Source organism: Gracilinanus agilis, chromosome 4, assembly GCF_016433145.1.
Source record: "Gracilinanus agilis isolate LMUSP501 chromosome 4, AgileGrace, whole genome shotgun sequence".
In the NCBI taxonomy this organism is placed as follows: domain Eukaryota; kingdom Metazoa; phylum Chordata; class Mammalia; order Didelphimorphia; family Didelphidae; genus Gracilinanus; species Gracilinanus agilis.
This window is the reverse complement of record NC_058133.1, coordinates 424,320,085-424,338,721: the sequence shown is the minus strand read 5'-3', so window position 1 is coordinate 424,338,721 and position 18,637 is coordinate 424,320,085. Positions and strand designations below refer to the sequence as shown.

Genomic DNA, 18,637 nt, shown 5'->3' with positions numbered 1-18,637 from the left:
GAATAAGAACATGAATCATATAGCCATGGAAAAAATGTTTTTCTAAAAAACAAAATTTAAAAAAAAAGATTAAATGGATGATGAAATGGAGATATAAGATTACTTCTCTAAGTTTAAAAGTAAAAAGTAGAGATGGGATTGGTAGCAGATTACTATGTGAGAAATTGTGAAACTTACCTTCAAAAGGAAACACTTAAAAGGATGCAGGATATTTTCTAAGCAAATTACTCTATTCCACCAATAGAGGAGAGAATGTTGTTCTCCCTTCTGACCCCCACAAAAACCACACATGATACCCAGAACTGGACAAAAACTTTATATATCTGTAATGCCTAAGGTAAAGAATATTAAGACTTCTCCATGTTCTGAACACTAGAGAGGCCTTTAACCTAATTCCTATTAAACAGCCTAGACGCTAACAAGATTTGTTTTCAAAGGTTTCTGATTCATGGGAGAATTATGGATATGGAACATTTATTGCCTGCTTTACTATCTTCCACCTGAATAAAAAAATATATATTGTGTAACTACAAAATGAGGAAAGTATGATGTAGGAAAGAATTTTAATTTTAAAAAATTATGAATAGATTAAAAGGTCAAATTGAATTACTGTAACCTAGGCTAAAAAAGCAAATGAATTTAGACAATGTCCAGAACATGGAGATCCTTCTACTCTGCCGGAGGTTGGTGTCACATTTCAGAAAGGACAATAACAAACAAGAATATACAGAGGAGGGAGACCTGGTGAGCGGACTGTCACATGAGGGTGAGCACTGACTGAAGGAATACGGGATATTTATAAACTATGAAGAAGAGATGGCTTAGGAATGAATATGACAACTGTCTTCAAATATTTGAAAGAGTGTCAAGTGACTTAGACTCATACTTCTTGGTCTTATATAAGAATTCATGGATTGTGGGTACAGTCGCAAAGAAACAGACTTTTTGAAAAATATTTTTTTTTATTTTTTATTCCAAATTTAATACAAACATTTCAATATACAAAGAACAAAAAAAGATTATTTACATATATGAAACCACAAATCTCTAATGCGTACAGCCTACTTTTTACAAATATATAATGAACTCAACATAATAGTTTCAAAGCTGTCTTTCTTGGCCGTCTCCTTCCAAGCTTCTTTTCTGGATTTGTTATTTAATGTTTTACTTACCCTCCTTTTCTTTTGGCATTAGTATTGGTAAGTCCCTCTTCTATGGTCCTTCCCAAGTCCCCATAAATGTTTCTTCCAAATTTTTCCAAGAACAAAAAAACGTTTTAATATTTTTCTAAATTCAAATATAATCATATACATTCATCTGCAACTTTTAATAAAGGACTAATCATTCATCTAAAATATAATATTGACAACACTACTTAAGAACAAGAACTAAAATTCTGAAGGAGCCCAAAATTTCAGAATGTCAGAGGTATTTTCACTAGGAAAAAAAAAAGTAAGCTTAATGTGGCTGAAACACTAGAAGCAAAGAAATTAAAACTAAGCTATTAAAGCTTAAAACTGACTATCCTAAGACTTTTGGCACACTCTGTATTTTTCATCCACTGAGGAATGGTTAAATGAATGGTAGTAAATTAATATAATGCCATAAGAATATAAACAAAGACACATGAAAAAAGTGAAGTAAGCAGAACCTGAACAACATACACAATGAAAAAAAAACAAGAAGAAAACAAAGCTAAATGCTATGAAATGACAATGACCACTCCTGGCTCCAAAGAAGATATGTAAGAAGGCACTTCACCACCTCCTTTCAAACATGAAAGAAATGTATAACCCAGTGGAATTGTCAGCTTTTGGAGGGAAAGGATGGGGGGGGGGGGGGGGGGGAGAAGAGTGGAGGGAGAGAAAATGAATCATGTAACCATGGAAAAATATTTAAAAATCTAAAAAATTAATTAAAAAAAACCTAGTGAGACTACGGAGTAGAACAATGTATATAATGTTGGAGTTGAATGTGCTGATTAATATTCCTTAACTGTTTACCATGGATGACTCTCAAGGAGAAATATGGAATGGTGAAGGAATATTAGGAAACAGTGATGTTTAAATCAACAAAAGCTACCAATAAGAAGTTATCAGTGATGACAAAAATGCCATCAAAATCAGTTTCAAAATATATTTTTAAAATAAACTTTCAAAAACAGTGTGTAATATATTATGCTCAAATGGAATGTCTTTTCTATACTTTAAAAAAACCGTTGCTGTATGCCCTCACAATGTAAAAATATGAAAAAAAATCACTTTTTTTTACAACTCCCACCACATTATTTTGAAGTGCATCATCTTACAAGAGGTGTCAAACACTACAGAATATAGCCCACATTAGATTAAAATATAATTGGGAAATTTAACAAAATAAATAAAAATACAATAAAACAATGTCAGTGTGGTTTTTTTTAATCAATATGAAGACCCCAGGGATCCTTATTTACAGTTTAGTAGCCCCATTTCTTCATTTTCTATTTCATTTTGACACTACTGATCTACATAAATGCAGATATCCCAAATATGCATCACATGACCAATTCCTCGAATGAAATGAAATTCATTCAAAATGAAAATTCTTTCACTTAGCCAATATTTTCCAGATGATTCTTTGAAACTAGATTGGTAGTCTCAGCTGACTTAACAACCCAGTTAACACACCAACAATCTTATAAATATTCTATATTACTAAATAAAGAAAAAACAATCAATTATTCATTTGTCTCACCAGGAAAGATAAAAAGTTTAAGAACTTTGGCATTAACTCCAATATTTCATAAAAAGGTCTTATTAAGATATAAAACTTCTCAGTCTTTGCATTAGATAAGGCACCATTATGAGGTTCTACATAACAGAAATTTGTCCATGACTACTTTATTTTTCTGTATCTGATGAACAAAGTTTGGGTCCAAACAATGTATCCATTATCATGGGACTATAAAGAAATAAAACTCTGCATCTTCCTAGTGTGGTATGCAATTACCATTCCATTTGTGTCAAGTTCTGTTTTTAAAGAACCATATTTTTTGTGATAAAGATTTTGTCTCCCAATCTTGCTAAGGTTAGAAGTGCAGTGGTCACTCATAAGCCTGAACCCAGATGTTTCATCTGCTCCATTTTTCATCCCCTCCTTAAGCAGTCTAGTGGTTCCACCCCAGCCCCAATGCTACCACTCCCTAGGAGATGGGCTGAGTAGACAACCAACTGACTTTAGCTCCGCTGTAACTCAGAACTCTCTTAACTCCATCAAGTTCCACCAGTCTCGGTCTCTTGATAGCAGACATTATAGATATGATGCACCATTACACTCAGCTAAAAAAATAATCTTGAAATGGAAATATACAATATTATTGTTAAAGACAATGACATTTCACTGACTATGAAGTGATGTCAGGTTTCCTCCCATGAGCAGTATTTATAGTTACCTTTTGTTAGTGGTCTGGATCTATGACTCTGTGGAAACTACTTCCACTGAAGCAAATGTTCAACATTCAAGAAATAATCAGCAATTACTTCTGGATTATCTTATTTTGAATTCTCCAGAATGCTGTACATAGCCTCTACCAGTGCATCAATGTAGTCGAGTAGCTCAGTCTTAGTGCCTGGGGCACTGAGGAGGTAAGAGACTTGTTCTTAATCACACTGACAACATATGCAAAAGGTGAGTACTTCTAGGACAATAACTGTTTCTTTTTTGCCTTGGCATCCAATCACTTATTACTGTGCTGACACACAGAAAACACTTTAAAATGCTTAAATTGAATTCAGTATATTAGAGGTAGGACTTTCTTCGGTCCTCTCAAATCCAAGGTTGGCTCTTTTATCCACTATACCATTTTGTCCCTCATTATACTCAATCTACTTTGCCTTGCAGCCACAATAACCCATGCATTTTTTGTATGTTAAAACATGAAACAATTACATTACATGAAATTATGTTCAGAATTTTTCTACTGGGAAAAGTAGTGGCCAGTTATTCCCACCAACTTTGCCAGGAACACCACAAACATTCATATTATATATGTATATAGCTATAAACATACCAGGCTCTCTCTAAGGAACTAAAGCTTTCTCAGTCTATAATTTAAAATAAAAAGTCTTTTGTGTCTTTTGGCTATATTTATGTTTTAATAAAAATTCAGTCTTGATTCAGTTACTGATTGCTAAACACTAAAATTTGTAGGTTTTAGAGGACAACGGAACACACACTATTTGAAACTGTGCCTGGGGACAGCTAGGTGGCTCAGTGGATTGAGAGCTAGGTCCAAAGATGGGAGTCCTAGGTTCAAATATGACCTCAGACATTTCCTAGCTGTGTGACCCTGGGCAAGTCACTTAACCCCCTTGCCTAACCCTTACTGCTCATCTGCCTTGGAACCAATACACAGTATTGATTCTAAGATGGAAAGTGAGGGGGTTTAAAAAAAAAAAAAAAAGACTGCCTGTCCCAGAAAACCCAGGCTACTTGGTCATCTAGATGAAAGCTCTTAGATTTGGCTTTTTCTTCAAACACAACTTAAGACCTGAGTAATTAACTATAAATACTATAAAAGCACAATTGGTTTATAGTATTATCAACATTGCTGTCCCTAAGATCACATAACACCAGAGGGACAGAGTGTTTTCTATTTCTATTAAGAATCACAAATGATTCTTAATATTAACGGCCTTGCCCAAAACCTCTCTTCCATTTATAGCTGATCTTTGTTTCTGACCCTCAACTGCAGCCTCAGTCAAGGAAGTTCTCTGAGGCTCCCAAACATGTAGCTTATGAATAAAATATTTATGTCTCTGAAAAAGCAGCCATACCTCATATCCTCACTACCCTCTAAATTTAAAGTGATAAAAATTTTTATAAGCCCTAGAAGAAAACTACTGCAGTGTTTTCTCTGGATGTTATACTCACCAACAGAACATATAGCTGCATCTTCTGGGCAGCCTTTAGCCTTCCCTTCCTGAAGTACCTTGTGACAGATATTGATGAAAATGTGTTTCTTTCCTGATTCTACATGGCTGCTATCCACAGCTTCCCAATTTTTCTCCAACTCTAAAACAGAAAAATTTCTTTTTAGCCAAAAACAATAGTCTCACTAAATCACAACCACCACAGACAATCTAAACAAAATTTGAGTTAAATTTCCATAACCTTTTCTAGTAACTTAACGCAAATAAAAAATAGATGACATTTTCAGGATTCTATTTTAATGTGATTGATTTTTAATATATCATGTCACCACAGTATGCTTTTAAAAGACAAATACTATTCTTTAGTGCCCCATATTAAGCTAGCTACTATTAAAGATACTAAAAAATTGAAAAATAAGCTACATAGAAAGAAAAAAACCCAGCCTGATTTTGGCGGGGGGCCAGGGGAGGGGCGGGGGGAAACAGACATTACCCTAACATCAAGTTTTAGGCCTGACTCTTCAGTAGTAGTTTTCAACCTTTTACATCACCAAGAAAGGGTTGTTACTAAGGGTCAAGAAGTTCCTTTAGATTTAAAAAAAAAAAAAAGTATGAGAGTCTTATCCTCAAGGGGCTTACAATACAGTTGAGGAAAAAGGATCTGTAGGAAATGTAGGCTTATTCCTTGAGGTTCCTAGTTAGGGGTGTAGAATGAGAAGTACATTTTCAAACATGGTCACTCTGTGCTTATTTGTTTTGCTGACTGTTTGGGGGAAGAGGGGTGGAGCACACATGCCAGTAGAGTGAAAGAGTGCTAAGAGAGATTTTTAAAACTGTCTAAAGAATATCATTAAAACACTTTTTTTGTATATAAATTTTTTAATTTAATATAATAGAAATTATTCATTTTACATTTTGTAGTGTTCTCTATCTCCTGCTTGGTCTTAAATTCCTTCCTTTCCCATATATCTGACAAGTATACTATTCTATGTTCACCTAATTTGTTTATGATTTCTCTCTTTATATTTAAGTCATTTACCTACTCTGAATTAATCTTGGTATAAGGTGTAAGATGTTGATCTAAGCTTAATCTCTCCCACAGTATTTTCCAATTTTCCCAGCAGTTTTTGTCAAATAGTGGGTTCTTGTCCCAAAAGCTGAGATCTTTGGGTTTATCAAACACTAACTTGCTGAGGTCATTTACCAAGTCTATTCCATTGACCCACCTTCTATCTCTAAGCCAATGCCATAGAGTTTTGATGATCACTACTTTATAGTATAGTTTGATAAAACACTTTTAAAATACATAGAAGAGTCAAAGAAGTTCAAAAAGAGGCACAAATAGCAATTTGCTACTCCTGTGCTAAAAAGTAGCATCTTTTTTTTAAGCTATGTTAACAGAGGTTCATGGTTTCATCTACAATCTTTTTTTTCCTCTTTTGTATTGAAATAATCTTATTGGCCAATGATTATGTATCTAATAAAAAATGAAATCTGTAAAATAAGTTCAGCCTATAAAATATTACAAGGCTCCAGATGACAATGAGTGGCACAAGGCAGTATTCCCTTCATCAAAAACAAAACCTCTGAAATAAGAGTCAAAAACTGCAATAATCTTTCAATAAGCAAATATTTCTTTTCCAAAAGGAGCCACAAATCCACGTGACAGAAACAATGGCCCACAATTTATTTCAGCACTTCTGAGATTTAGAAAATGTTTTCTTCACAACCTTGTAGTGTCAAGTATTATTGCCATTTTACAGATGAAGACACTAAGACTTACAGAGGTTAAATGAATTACCACCGAGGGCCACATAAAGTTGTAATGCAGAAAGCTCTATTTCCACACTGATCTGACAATAGCACAAAAATAGGCACAACTAATGGTAGCAATAATCTTGAAATAAATTAGTAGTATGCACACAGGACTTGTGGCCAGAAAGTTTTTGAACAGATTAGATAACTAAAGAAATGTTCACAAGAAGAAAGGAGGCACTTCAAGCTAGCAAAAATACATCAAGTTTAAGCCCCTGGCCACACACCTTTGAGAGTTGTGATTAGAGGAATTACATATGACAATAAAAGCACACCTACATATACACTGATACTGCTTTTATATATACATACAAATACATGTATGCATATATACACATAATGTAATGCATGTGTAAATGCCTACTGTTTAAGAAGGAGGCATCAAGTGCTTCCTTTCAAAGAGAAACCCTTTCAAAATGCTAACTTTTGAAAAGAAACACAGGATTCTGGTCCCAGAACCATGATTAGCTATGTAGCTTTATATAAGTCAGTTTGTGTCTGCTTCTGTTAATTCACTTTTTTAATGGCAATACCATTCTTCTTTATATCAGAGTTTGGTGAAGATAAAATAAATAGTAAAAAAGGAAATAAGGGTAAAAAATCTGAATACTAACAAGATCTATACCAGTGCTTCCCAAGCTTTTTTGGCCTACCGCCCCCTTTCCTAGAAAAAATATTACTTAGCGCCCCCTGGAAATTATGAAACTATTTATTGAACTCAGAATAGAATGTAATACAAAAAAAGTGTGGCCATCACCCCTCCCCTAGATCCCTGCAGCACCCACCAGGGGGCGGTAGCACCCACTTTGGGAATCATTGATCTATATAAACCTAAGACCAGAAGGTAGGGAAGGTGTTTTACAGGTCAATTTCTTCTCAATTCAATTATACAAAGTACTAAGTAACCTCGAGCAGGTAAGCTGGTTTTGCTGGATCTACTTCCTCCCTGTAGTATATGGAATCTGGATTTTCTGATCTCTAAGGGTTCCTTTCATCCCTAAAATTCAATAAGCTAAGATTTCATTATCAAGCAATTACAGAAGAGAATTAAGAGTCAAAAATACCTCCATTTACCCATTTGAGAAAATTGTAGGGATGGAAGAGAAGGGAGAAAGGATTTAATGCAAATATCCACAAGAACTATACCTGAGTGACGAACCAATGAAGACAAATCATATCGTCTATTCCCATCAGTAACTCTACAAAGAAGATCTTCTTTCTCTTTGACACAGGCATATTTTGTATCCCAGGTGAAAAAGTAGGTGCAGTCAACCTCACCCGTGAATACAGGAGTTCCTTTTCCATCATTGCCTGTGGAGGGAAACATGCACACCACACACACACACACACACACACACACACACACACACACACACACACATGCACATATAAACATGTGCGCACATGCACACACACACAAAATGTGGTTATTATGGTCAAAAATCTTAGAATCTTAAATAGTGAAGGGAAACACTATCGAGTCACAAATCCATACCTAGGATATATGTTTACTAAGCAATAAAAGGCATAGATATGCATAACACCAAAATATAAAAATACAAGTTAAAAAATAGTCAGTGAAGAAACCTAAAAGAAGGCAATAGTACAAATAGACATTCATACTAAAGGTTAATCCTACTGCCAATACTAACATTTGTGAAAGTGTATTTTTATCATGCACACTTACCAAATTCCCTCACTGCTAGATACAGTGTTTCCTGAAAGCTTTTATATACCCTTCCAAGACCACCGTATATCCATACCATTTGTATTTTTAAAGACTCCTATCATATCTATTTTATAAAGAAGTTTATCTTCAGCATACTTCCTTCGACTCCCTTCACTATTTTAGCTTATCTTATCCAGATTACTTGTAGCTTCATTTATTTCTTTTAGGTTCAAAGACTAGAATTATACACAGCATTATGTGTATATTATTATTCACTATGTGAACACAGTTTTGCCTCATATTACTTTCATCCAATACTCCTCATGATGGTATTTTGTTAGCAAGTTGTGCATTAGGTCAATATCTTCACAAAACAATCTTTGATTCTTGGTCCCCTTTTCTAAAGATTTGTGGGAAATTTAGAGTCCATCATCCTGAAGTTGAAGTATTTTTTATAAATACAAGTATCCTTTCCACACTGCAAAAGTGGTTAGGAGCATGGCACCCCCCTCCCCAATCTGGAAAATCCACATAAAATATTTTGGCCCTCTCTTTGTACCAGAGAAGAAATCTGAATACTTTCTTTCTCTCTTATGGGGTGTTTATATAGCACCTTATATATATGTTTTATGAGTTATTAAACTTTTAAAGATATCTCTACATTTCTAGCCTCAGTTTGTCAACTGTTGCCTTTCACAATCTTTTTGCAAATTTTAAATTTTTATTTTTTTTTAACTTTTAAAAAGAAATTGTGAATATAAAATATGTTGATACTATACAATACTCTACACATATTTTATTATGCATTTCTGAGTTTCTAGGTTCTTTCTGTGACATCTATGGCTTCAACAAAATTCCCATTTCACTTCTTATGCTGACCTGCATTACATCTAAACCACTACGGGAAAAGTCTTGATGTGGAACAGATACCAAACTGACTGTGACTATAATAATGTTCATCTGCTACATTTTTATTAACATATATAGCCTAGTGAAATTTTCCGTTAATTTATAAACACTGAAAAAGCTTAATGTCTTTGCAAACTTATACTTTTCACCACATAATATTTTCTTTCAAATGATTTACAAAAATGTTAAATAAGCACTTCGGTATTCATCACTTGTACTGTTAACACTTCTCAATATAGAGAAGACTTCATTTATCTCCATTCTTTATTTCCTGTTTCTAAGCTAGTTTTTATCCAACAAAATAAATACTTTGGACTAATTTCATATTAACCTTTATTGTAATAGTTTCTGTTTTTCTCAAGTGTATTTACTTCTGCTATGAATTCTAATAAATAAATTCATTTAAGATTTTCTTTGCCTCTTATGCAAACCATACTAACTTCTCTATATTTGTTTTCCACACCCTTCATCTTTTCCTAAAGCTATCTCCTATCTAGGACAAGGGTGGGAAAGAGGTAAAATGTTTAGAAAGTGGCACAAAGAAAAAATATAACTTTGGCCAAGGAAGCTTACATTCCAATTAGGGGAAAGATCCCACACAAAGGCAAAAAAAGGTATTCTAGCAATAAAAATAAATAATAAAGTATTTAAATGATGGTCATATGTGGGTTCCCATTGCTGACCCTTCAAAGGTTTAGGGGGACATTGCAAGAAAGCAGGAAAAATAACAAACTAGTTACTAGATACTGCATATTGCATTAAAAGAGAGATATTGAAAGAAAAGGCAGAAAGAGAATATCACATAGAGAAGACAGCAAACATATGAAACTTTATAAGGTCAAATGTTCTAAGGAGAAATAAAAAGAGATGAACCGGGGACAATGTAAACTTCCTAAGAAAAAGTACATTAACATAGGAAATGCAGTGCTTCCTAAATAATTATAGCCAATTAATAGCTATACATTTACATTTAACACATAGGTCCTTAATAGCTATTGTATTAAATTGACAATGGATTTGTGTAAACTAGTAGTAGAAGTGCTGCCCTCCCCCCCCCAAAAAAGATAACATTAAATTAGACCTCTCCACAAAGGATTTTTTTTTTTTAATCCTGGGACTCCATTCTAGGAGCATAGGGCCACAACCAGCAGGCAATGGGTCGCTCAGGGTCACCCAGCTGGGAAGTGTCTGAGCCCGGGTTTGAACCTAGGACCTTTCGTCTCTAGGCCTGGCTCTCAATCCACTGAGCTAGCCCAGCTGCCCCTACTTTAGGTTGCAGTTTCTTTAGCAGATGTAGTTTTTACAGGGTGGGGTTGCTAGCCCCACGTGGACCCAACCCTCCTCCTTTTTCATCCGGGCTAGGGACCTTCCTTAGCCCAGGAGTGGTAAGGATGGCCACAAAGGATTACTTTCACCTAAATTTACTGTAAATTTTAAGTCTGGCTTCACTACACAGAAATTTATTATTATTGTTGTTGCTGTTATCATTATTATCTTATTTGTTATTATTAACTGCATAAGGCCAAAAATATAGGCCTTTTTCTTCATCCATGTTACAAAGGTCTCTAAAATATAGGGCCTTTATACCTCAAGATTGATATTCAAAATGTCCTGTTCTTTACTAGAAATTGAAACAGAACAGATTTCTATAGAAAGTTTTATATATGAACCACCTGTAAGCTGCTGTATAACAACAGTACAGGAAGGATATTTGTGGTTTTATGAAATGCCACAGCCCAGGTTCAAAAAGCCTTCTCTAAAACAACAAAGTGGTCAGTTGGACTTGTGCTATGTGTCCTATAATAAGAAACTGCACAAATGTTCATTCACCAAGAGGCTCATCTCCTATGAACATAACATACAAGACACATTAACACAGTAAGGTAAAAGGCACAGTGGAAACAATGCTAGACCTGAAGAGTGATGGCTAGGGTCCATATTTTGCCACAGACATTTAATATACAAATCCAACTACAGATAAGTGATTTATCTGAGCTTTGGTTTTCTCAGCTCTAAAATGAGTAGAATAATTCTCACATCACCTACCTCAGAAAATGAAAAAAGCACTTGAAAACCTTCAAATGCTAGAGCAATGTTATTAAAATTACTGTTAAATATGCCTAACTCCGTTGTAAAAAACCCAGATTGTGCTTGAGCAAAAGAATCTGTGAAAAACATTAAATAAGTATATCCTTTTATTAAACTTAAAATTGTATCATACCGCTTAAGACACATGAACTAATAATGTGTTCAAATTTTGTTGTATACTATGCCTTAATAATGGAATTAGCTTCTTGTCTTGAAGGGAAACACTTTGCTAAGAGAGGGGAAACTACATAAATAAGGTGTGTATTATTTACCCTGATGACTGTCAGCTTTTGGTGACATACATATGTTAGAACAGAATAAGTTCAGGAAAAAGATTTAGCCATCTAGTTTCATCCTGCAATGCACTTCCATTAAAGTTTCTGAAGTTAATTTCTATGCCAGTATTGAGACATTTCTTTCTAAATTTGAGATGATAACAATCATGTCAATGACAGCACATATTTATTTTGTACTTTAAAGTTTGCAAATGCTTTATAAATATCATTTTTCTTCACAACGGTTGATGCTATTATTATACCCATTTTACAGATAAAGAAACCAAGGCAGAAAGAGATCTGGCTTACCAAGAGTCACACAGCTAGTCAAATATCTGAGGCCAGATTCGAACTTAGATCTTCCTGAGTTCAAATTCAATGATCTACTAATTACACCATATAAGTGCCTGAGTTAAGCTGCAAAGGTAAGCTTTAATTTTTTTAACAGTCCAAAAGCAGAACAACAATTTATTTATTCAACATTAAGTGTCAATATTAAATGTCTTCCATGAAAAAGACTTGTTCAGTTATGTCCAACTTTGCATGAACAATTTGTCAAGGCAATACTGTCCTTTTTTACTGGCAAAAACACTGGAGCGGTTTGCCATTTCCTTCTCCATTAAATTAAGGCAAACAGAGATTAAGTGTGTGCCCAGGTCATATAAGCTAAGACATATCTGAGGCCATATTTGAACTCAGGTCTTCCTGACTTCAAGCTCAGCACTCTCTCTACTGAGCCATAAGGTATCTCAAAAGGGACCGTGCTAGGTATTAAAGGAAATAGAGAAAATACAAACATAGATAAGATAGAGTCACAGTATCTGCAGAGGGTTTATAATCAAAGAGAAATAAGATAGAAATATACACAAATAATAAAACTTTTAAAAGCAGACTGAGTTTTGATGAGGGAAAAATCTCTCCCATCTGAGCAATACGATGAACCTTGAATGATGAAGAGGGGAAAGGGAGATCAAGAGAGTAGGACTTACTTTCATATCTATCACATCAGCGCAGAACAAATGAAAGCAAAACAATTTCTAATATGCTACTGGCACAGTAGTCATAAAAAGTTAGGGTCACAGGAACATAAAACAAAATAAAATAGAGAAAAAGCTTTATCTTGCCATAGTGAATAAGGTCCTGACTAATTCCCAAAGAAAGGTTACCACTCCATTAAGTTCTCAACACAAGGTCATCAGTTCAAATGCAGCAAGTATATTAAACAGAAACATAACCTCACCTGCTGTTTTGTTGCATTCAAAGTTGATGACTGTCATTCGCTGAAAGCCTGAGCTGCATGCATCTCCATCAGGATATATTAAGGCGAGGTCCCCATCAGAGTATCTAGAGTTCATTAACATAAACACATTTTACAAGTCTGAAAATTCTCTCTCATTTTTCCTTTTGATGCACAAAGAACCAATCAGTTTTCTAATAAGATAGCAAACTATCAAGTAACTAAAATTTTTCAAAGGAAATAGATATCCTATAAATAAAGTCTTTCAACCATTTCAGCCTAGGTTAAGAATTTTAGATTTAAGACAAAAAATTAAGATGTTCTGCCTTGAGTTTTTGTCATTTTCCCTCCTTGTAAAGTATGTGATAAAATGCCTAAGATGAAAATGTAGCAGATGTGAAAGGTCAATTATAGCAATTTCCAAAACAATGTTCCACGAAACTCTAGTATTCTACAAAAGACTGTGATGTCAATGATTATTTCTAGGGAACAAGAAAAGAAAGGAATCACTGACTCTCAAAATCAGAAAAGATCTCAGAAAGTATCTAGTAAAACCAGTAACTGATTAGTTCTCAATAAGTAGTCATCAATAACCTGCCAAGGCAAGCCATTCCATTTTGAGACTTCTAAATGTCAAGAAATTTTTTTCTCTAACATCAAGCCTAAATTTGCTTCTCTGAAACTTCTACCCATACTCTTTAAGTTTTCTCTAAGGTAAAGAGAACTAATCTAGTGATACTTCCTTTGCTTAATAGCCCTCCAAATACCAAAAGATAGATATTATATCCTCCTATCCCATTCTCCCTCATAATATGTCTCCTGTCCTCCCAGATAAATATACAGCTAGTTCCTCCAACTAATCCTTATACCTTCATGATCAAGGATTTTCACTATGCTGGCTGCCTTCCTCTTGACACCCTCCAGCTTAACAACATCCTTCCTTTAAAATAGGTTGCCCTGAATTGACACTATACAACCAAATATAATCTCTCCAAGACATACTACAAGACAATCATCTCCTTAGTACTGGACACTATGCTTTTCTATAATGTTGTATAAGACTGCATTAGTTTTCTAATTAGTTTTCTTGGCTGCCATCTGATGATTCAGATTGAGCAAGTATTCTAACCATGCCTCTCTCATCTTATACTTATAATGCTTAATTTTTAAAAAACTTTTTAAGGTTTTATGTTTATCACTGTTAAACTCACCTGAATGGATTCAGACCAATATTCTTTATCCTGCTAAGATCACTTACTTTCTTAGAATTGCTAATGCTTAGCATAGTGCCAGCACATAGTAAGTGCACAATAAATTGCTTGATGACTTGACTGTCTTGTCATCCAATAGGTTAGCAAGGAAAACAAAGACTTTTCAAGAAGTACAGTAGAACCTAAGGCTGGAAACTAAGAGTATGCAAAAGTAAGCAAGGCCAAGAGTTGTTTTTTATTTAGTTGTATAACATGAACTGCTCAGAGTGAGATACAAAGAGCCCCACTAAAGAGCCAAAAGGGGGGGGGAGGGGGGCAGCTGGGTGGCTCAGTGGATTGCGAGCCAAGCCTAGAGACAGGAGGTCCTGGGTTCAAATTTGGCCTCAGACACTTCCTAGCTGTGTGACCCTGGGCAAGTCACTTAACCCCCATTGCCTAGCCTTTAGCATTCTTCTGCCTTGGAACCAATTTCACTGTGTTGATTCTAAGAGGGAAGATAAGGATTTTTTTTTTTTTTAATTAAAAAATAAAGGGCCAATACAGTAAACTGTGACACTGACTTCAGACAAGACGATGACCTTGATATAAGACAAAGGCAGAGTTGTGGTCGATTTTAAGGAAAAGACCTCACAGACAAGCAGGCTGCTTTTAGGCCATACACCATGAGAGCATAACCAAAACATGTCAGTTTCAGATTAGAGAAACACATATAGCCCTAAAATATTTGTTTAGCTCAGCATGTGATAACACTAGTATTCCTAAAATCTGAAATGAGTGACTAAGGCTACACTTCCCTAAGTCATGGCGATTCAAAATTGTAGCAACTGACATACAGAAAACTGCATGTAGCAGTTATGAAAACTGGCTTAATTTCCTTTCTTTTGCTTCCACATCCACTAGATTACCAGACCAGCATTTAAGAACTCTGCAAATATATTTCAAACTTAAAAATGTTAAGTAACCAAATTAGTTTTGGAAGATGTACAAGTCAGTACTTATTCTCACATAATCAATTAGTTCCACAATATTTTTAAAAGTAAAAAAAAAAGTACTTATTTAAATGTCTAGAGCGGTTATGGCAAACCTATGACACGTGTTTCACCATGGACACCCGTAGTCATTTTCGATGACACAGAAGTACGGGGCTGCATGCCGAGGATGAAATATTTGCTGTAGTTTAGTGTAGACACTGTGCACTATAGATGACAATTCTACCTATATTAATTTACCTATTTTGATTTATTAAATACAGTCATATATTACAATTATACACTTGTTATTTAAACTATAAATATTGTGAAATTATGGTGTTTTTTTTCCTCAAAGTGACATACCACCTGAGTTATATTCGGTTTTTTTGGCAAATTTTGACACACCAAGCTCAAAAGGTTGCACATCACTGGTCTAGAGTTACACTGAAGCTACCTTTACGAAGCTATCCTTACCCTGTAGTTATTTGCAAACTTCCATCTCACAATACAATTCAGTGTCACATCAGATATCAAATTTGCCATAGAAAAATCACATCTCAAAAAAAACCCAGATTTGAATTTAGTAATGCAACATCAATTACATACAAAAGTAATTAATATCTGTGTAACTTCTACAGAAATTATACTATTTATAACAAATGTCAATAACAAGAACAATGACTCATATTACAAAAATAGAATTCTAACTTAATAGTATTTAATCATTTGGCCATGAATCAGTCCTACAAAAAAACCTAAGCCTCAGTGTAGCAGGAAGAAATGCTGGCTTAAGGTCACTTTTCTCCCTAATTGATAGAACTAGGGAAATGGGAGGCCAGGAGAGAAAAATAAGATTCTTAAGATTTTTTTTTTTTAAGTAAATAAGTAGAGGTATGGGTCATCATCACACAGAAGCCACAAAAACACACCGGAGAGTCTGGTTCTGGTATCTTCCTGCTACTTTGACTTGTCCTGATGGTTTTTTCTTCACCTGACAAACAGCAGCTAATTCTTTCTTACTGCAAACTGGAGCTTGACTTTCTCCACATACATTCATATAATAAAAATATTCTTTTCCATCTGCAGCAAAGTATGGTGAATCAAAACCTAAAAATAAAAAACAAATGAAATATAGATTTAGTTCCAAATAAAGAATTCTATCCCACTACTACGGAAAAGAAAGAACAGCCTTTCCCCACTTCGATTCATTCAAAATTCCTAATTTAAGTCCCAAACTAAGTTCAACACAACATACCTGATGATTATACAACTTTCTTCTCAGGAAATTCTATATTACTAAACAAGAGAAGGAGAGAAACAGGGAGACCGTAATACACATACCTTTCTGGGTGAGAGGGGTAAGGTCAATAGAGATATCATGTTGCTCACTATTCAAAATACAGGTTTTACTTTCCAAATAATCTCTGTGGCAAGCATACTCTGTGACCCATTCAATTTCATATCGGCAATTGGATTTAGCAGTAAGCTTAGGAACTGTGCCCTAATAAAATCAAACAAAAAAGAACAGTTATTCAAAAGCACAAAGTTCCATCCATGTCTGATAAACATACAAGCAAAAATTGGAGATTTGCTTCATTCTCAGACAGCTAAACAGACAAAAGGCCAAACATGTAAAAATACTAATTTGAAGATGACAGCTCTCTTCACAGGAGGACTCCCTATATACTCATCTCCCCACCTGCTTTTAAAACATTATGACTCAGTAAAAATTCAATTTACACACAACTTTCCAAGAACTGAGTAAATTACATAAACTATATAAAAGAAGCTTTGCATTGGAGAAAGCCTACTAAAAATACAAAGTAGATTACTTCTGATACTTGCTGAGAAGATAATGTAAACTAGAGACACACACACACACACCCCTCTTAGAATATTAACTAGTATTGGAAAATTAAATAATCACACAAAAATTGAAATACACACTTGAACAAATACTAGCCAATTTTTTTTAAAATGAAAGAATTATAGAGGAACCATTTCTGGTGACCAAAATGATATTAATAATAAAATGAAATCATTATCCAAAGAGTAGTTATCAAAATTGGATCACTAGAGACTTGCATTACACCTCACATATGTAAAACTCAGAAAGCTGCAGAGACTTGCCCTGACAAATTAGCTCTGCTCGTTGAACCTAGAAGTCATCTAATCTCTCTAAGCCTCAACTTTTTCATCATAAAATGGAGGGTCTACATTATCTCAAAGGGACCACCTATCTAACTCTTTAAGTCTACCAATCCAATCCAAAATCTGGACTAAAAATCAGCTACTTAAGTAATGATAAAAATAAAAGGCCTTAAGTTTCATGTCCTAACCATACTGAAGGCTTTCAAAGAAAACATATTACTCCTCAAGAAATATTTAAATAAGGTCAGGCATTGCAAACTCTAAATAATACCTTAAAATTATTATAAACTTTGATAACATTTATTAAGCAACTAAAAGTACCACAGAACTAGACTCAATTTAAGATTCAACATAAATCCTGGCCAATGAATTTAACTATAATAAGCTTAAAAATTTAGTCTTTCCAATGATATGGAATTGGCTACTGGCTCAAAAAATGCTACATCAAAGTATTAACAATCACACAAAAAAGTTCAAGAATGCTAATCAAAGACATTAAAATTAAATAACCCTTAGATTCTACCTGAAACCAACAAAATTGGCAAAAATAAGAAGAGATGACAAAATTCAATACTGATACAAAAGACATGGAAATATACTGTAGGAAGAATTGTGAACTAGTCCAAGCACACTAGAAAGTAATATGGAAATACTAGAAAGTAATATGGAAATAAATACACAAATTTTAAAATGTGCAAACCCTTTCACTTAAATAGTATGATTAGTAGAATTACACCCTAAGGAGATTACTGACAGGATTTTGGTTTTTTTAAATGAAATTAGACCTACTTACTCTTTTTTCTATAAGTATAAAAAATTAGGGGGCAGCTGGGTAGCTCAGTAGATTGAGAACCAGGTCTAGAGACGGGAGGTCCTAGGATCAAATCTGGCCTCAGACACTTCCCAGCTGTGTGACCCTGGGTAAGTCACTTGACCCCCATTGCCTACCCTTACCACTCTTCTGCCTTGGAGCCAATACACAGTATTGACTCCAAGATGGAAGGTAAGGGTTTTAGAAAAAAAAATAAGTGTAAAATATAGAAACAACTAGGTGTCATTTATAGCTGAGTAAATAACACTATATACCTATAATGATATTTTTTCATAAGTAACAATGAATACTAAGAATTTAGAAAAATATGGAGATATCTAAAAAACTAAAGTTAAACTAAAATAAAAATAAGCACACTGACTAGAACCATGTGGTCAAAGTCAAACAATAACCACAAAAAATTCTTATTATATATGTTAAAGGAGGTCAAGAGAATAAGGACAATACAGGTATGATCAGATTAAAGTCAAAATATACATTATTTTGAAGAGGAGTTAACAATTTGAAAATAAATTACAGACATATGAAATAATGTATTCATTGATTTTGACTTGCAATGCTGATTTTGT

At 34.3% G+C, this 18,637-nt stretch overlaps 1 protein-coding gene across 1 annotated transcript in view; it reads right to left on the bottom strand.

Annotated features, from left to right (window-relative positions):
- IGF2R (insulin like growth factor 2 receptor) overlaps nucleotides 1-18,637 on the bottom strand; it is a 174,651-nt gene that overhangs the window by 80,195 nt on the left and 75,819 nt on the right. Inside the window, exons 8-12 of the mRNA XM_044671804.1 lie at nucleotides 16,427-16,586; nucleotides 16,015-16,192; nucleotides 12,907-13,010; nucleotides 7,872-8,036; nucleotides 4,912-5,052 (exon numbers count right to left, since the gene is read on the bottom strand). Of these exons, the coding sequence (XP_044527739.1) occupies nucleotides 4,912-5,052; nucleotides 7,872-8,036; nucleotides 12,907-13,010; nucleotides 16,015-16,192; nucleotides 16,427-16,586 (748 nt within the window). The remainder of the gene's footprint in view (nucleotides 1-4,911; nucleotides 5,053-7,871; nucleotides 8,037-12,906; nucleotides 13,011-16,014; nucleotides 16,193-16,426; nucleotides 16,587-18,637) is intronic.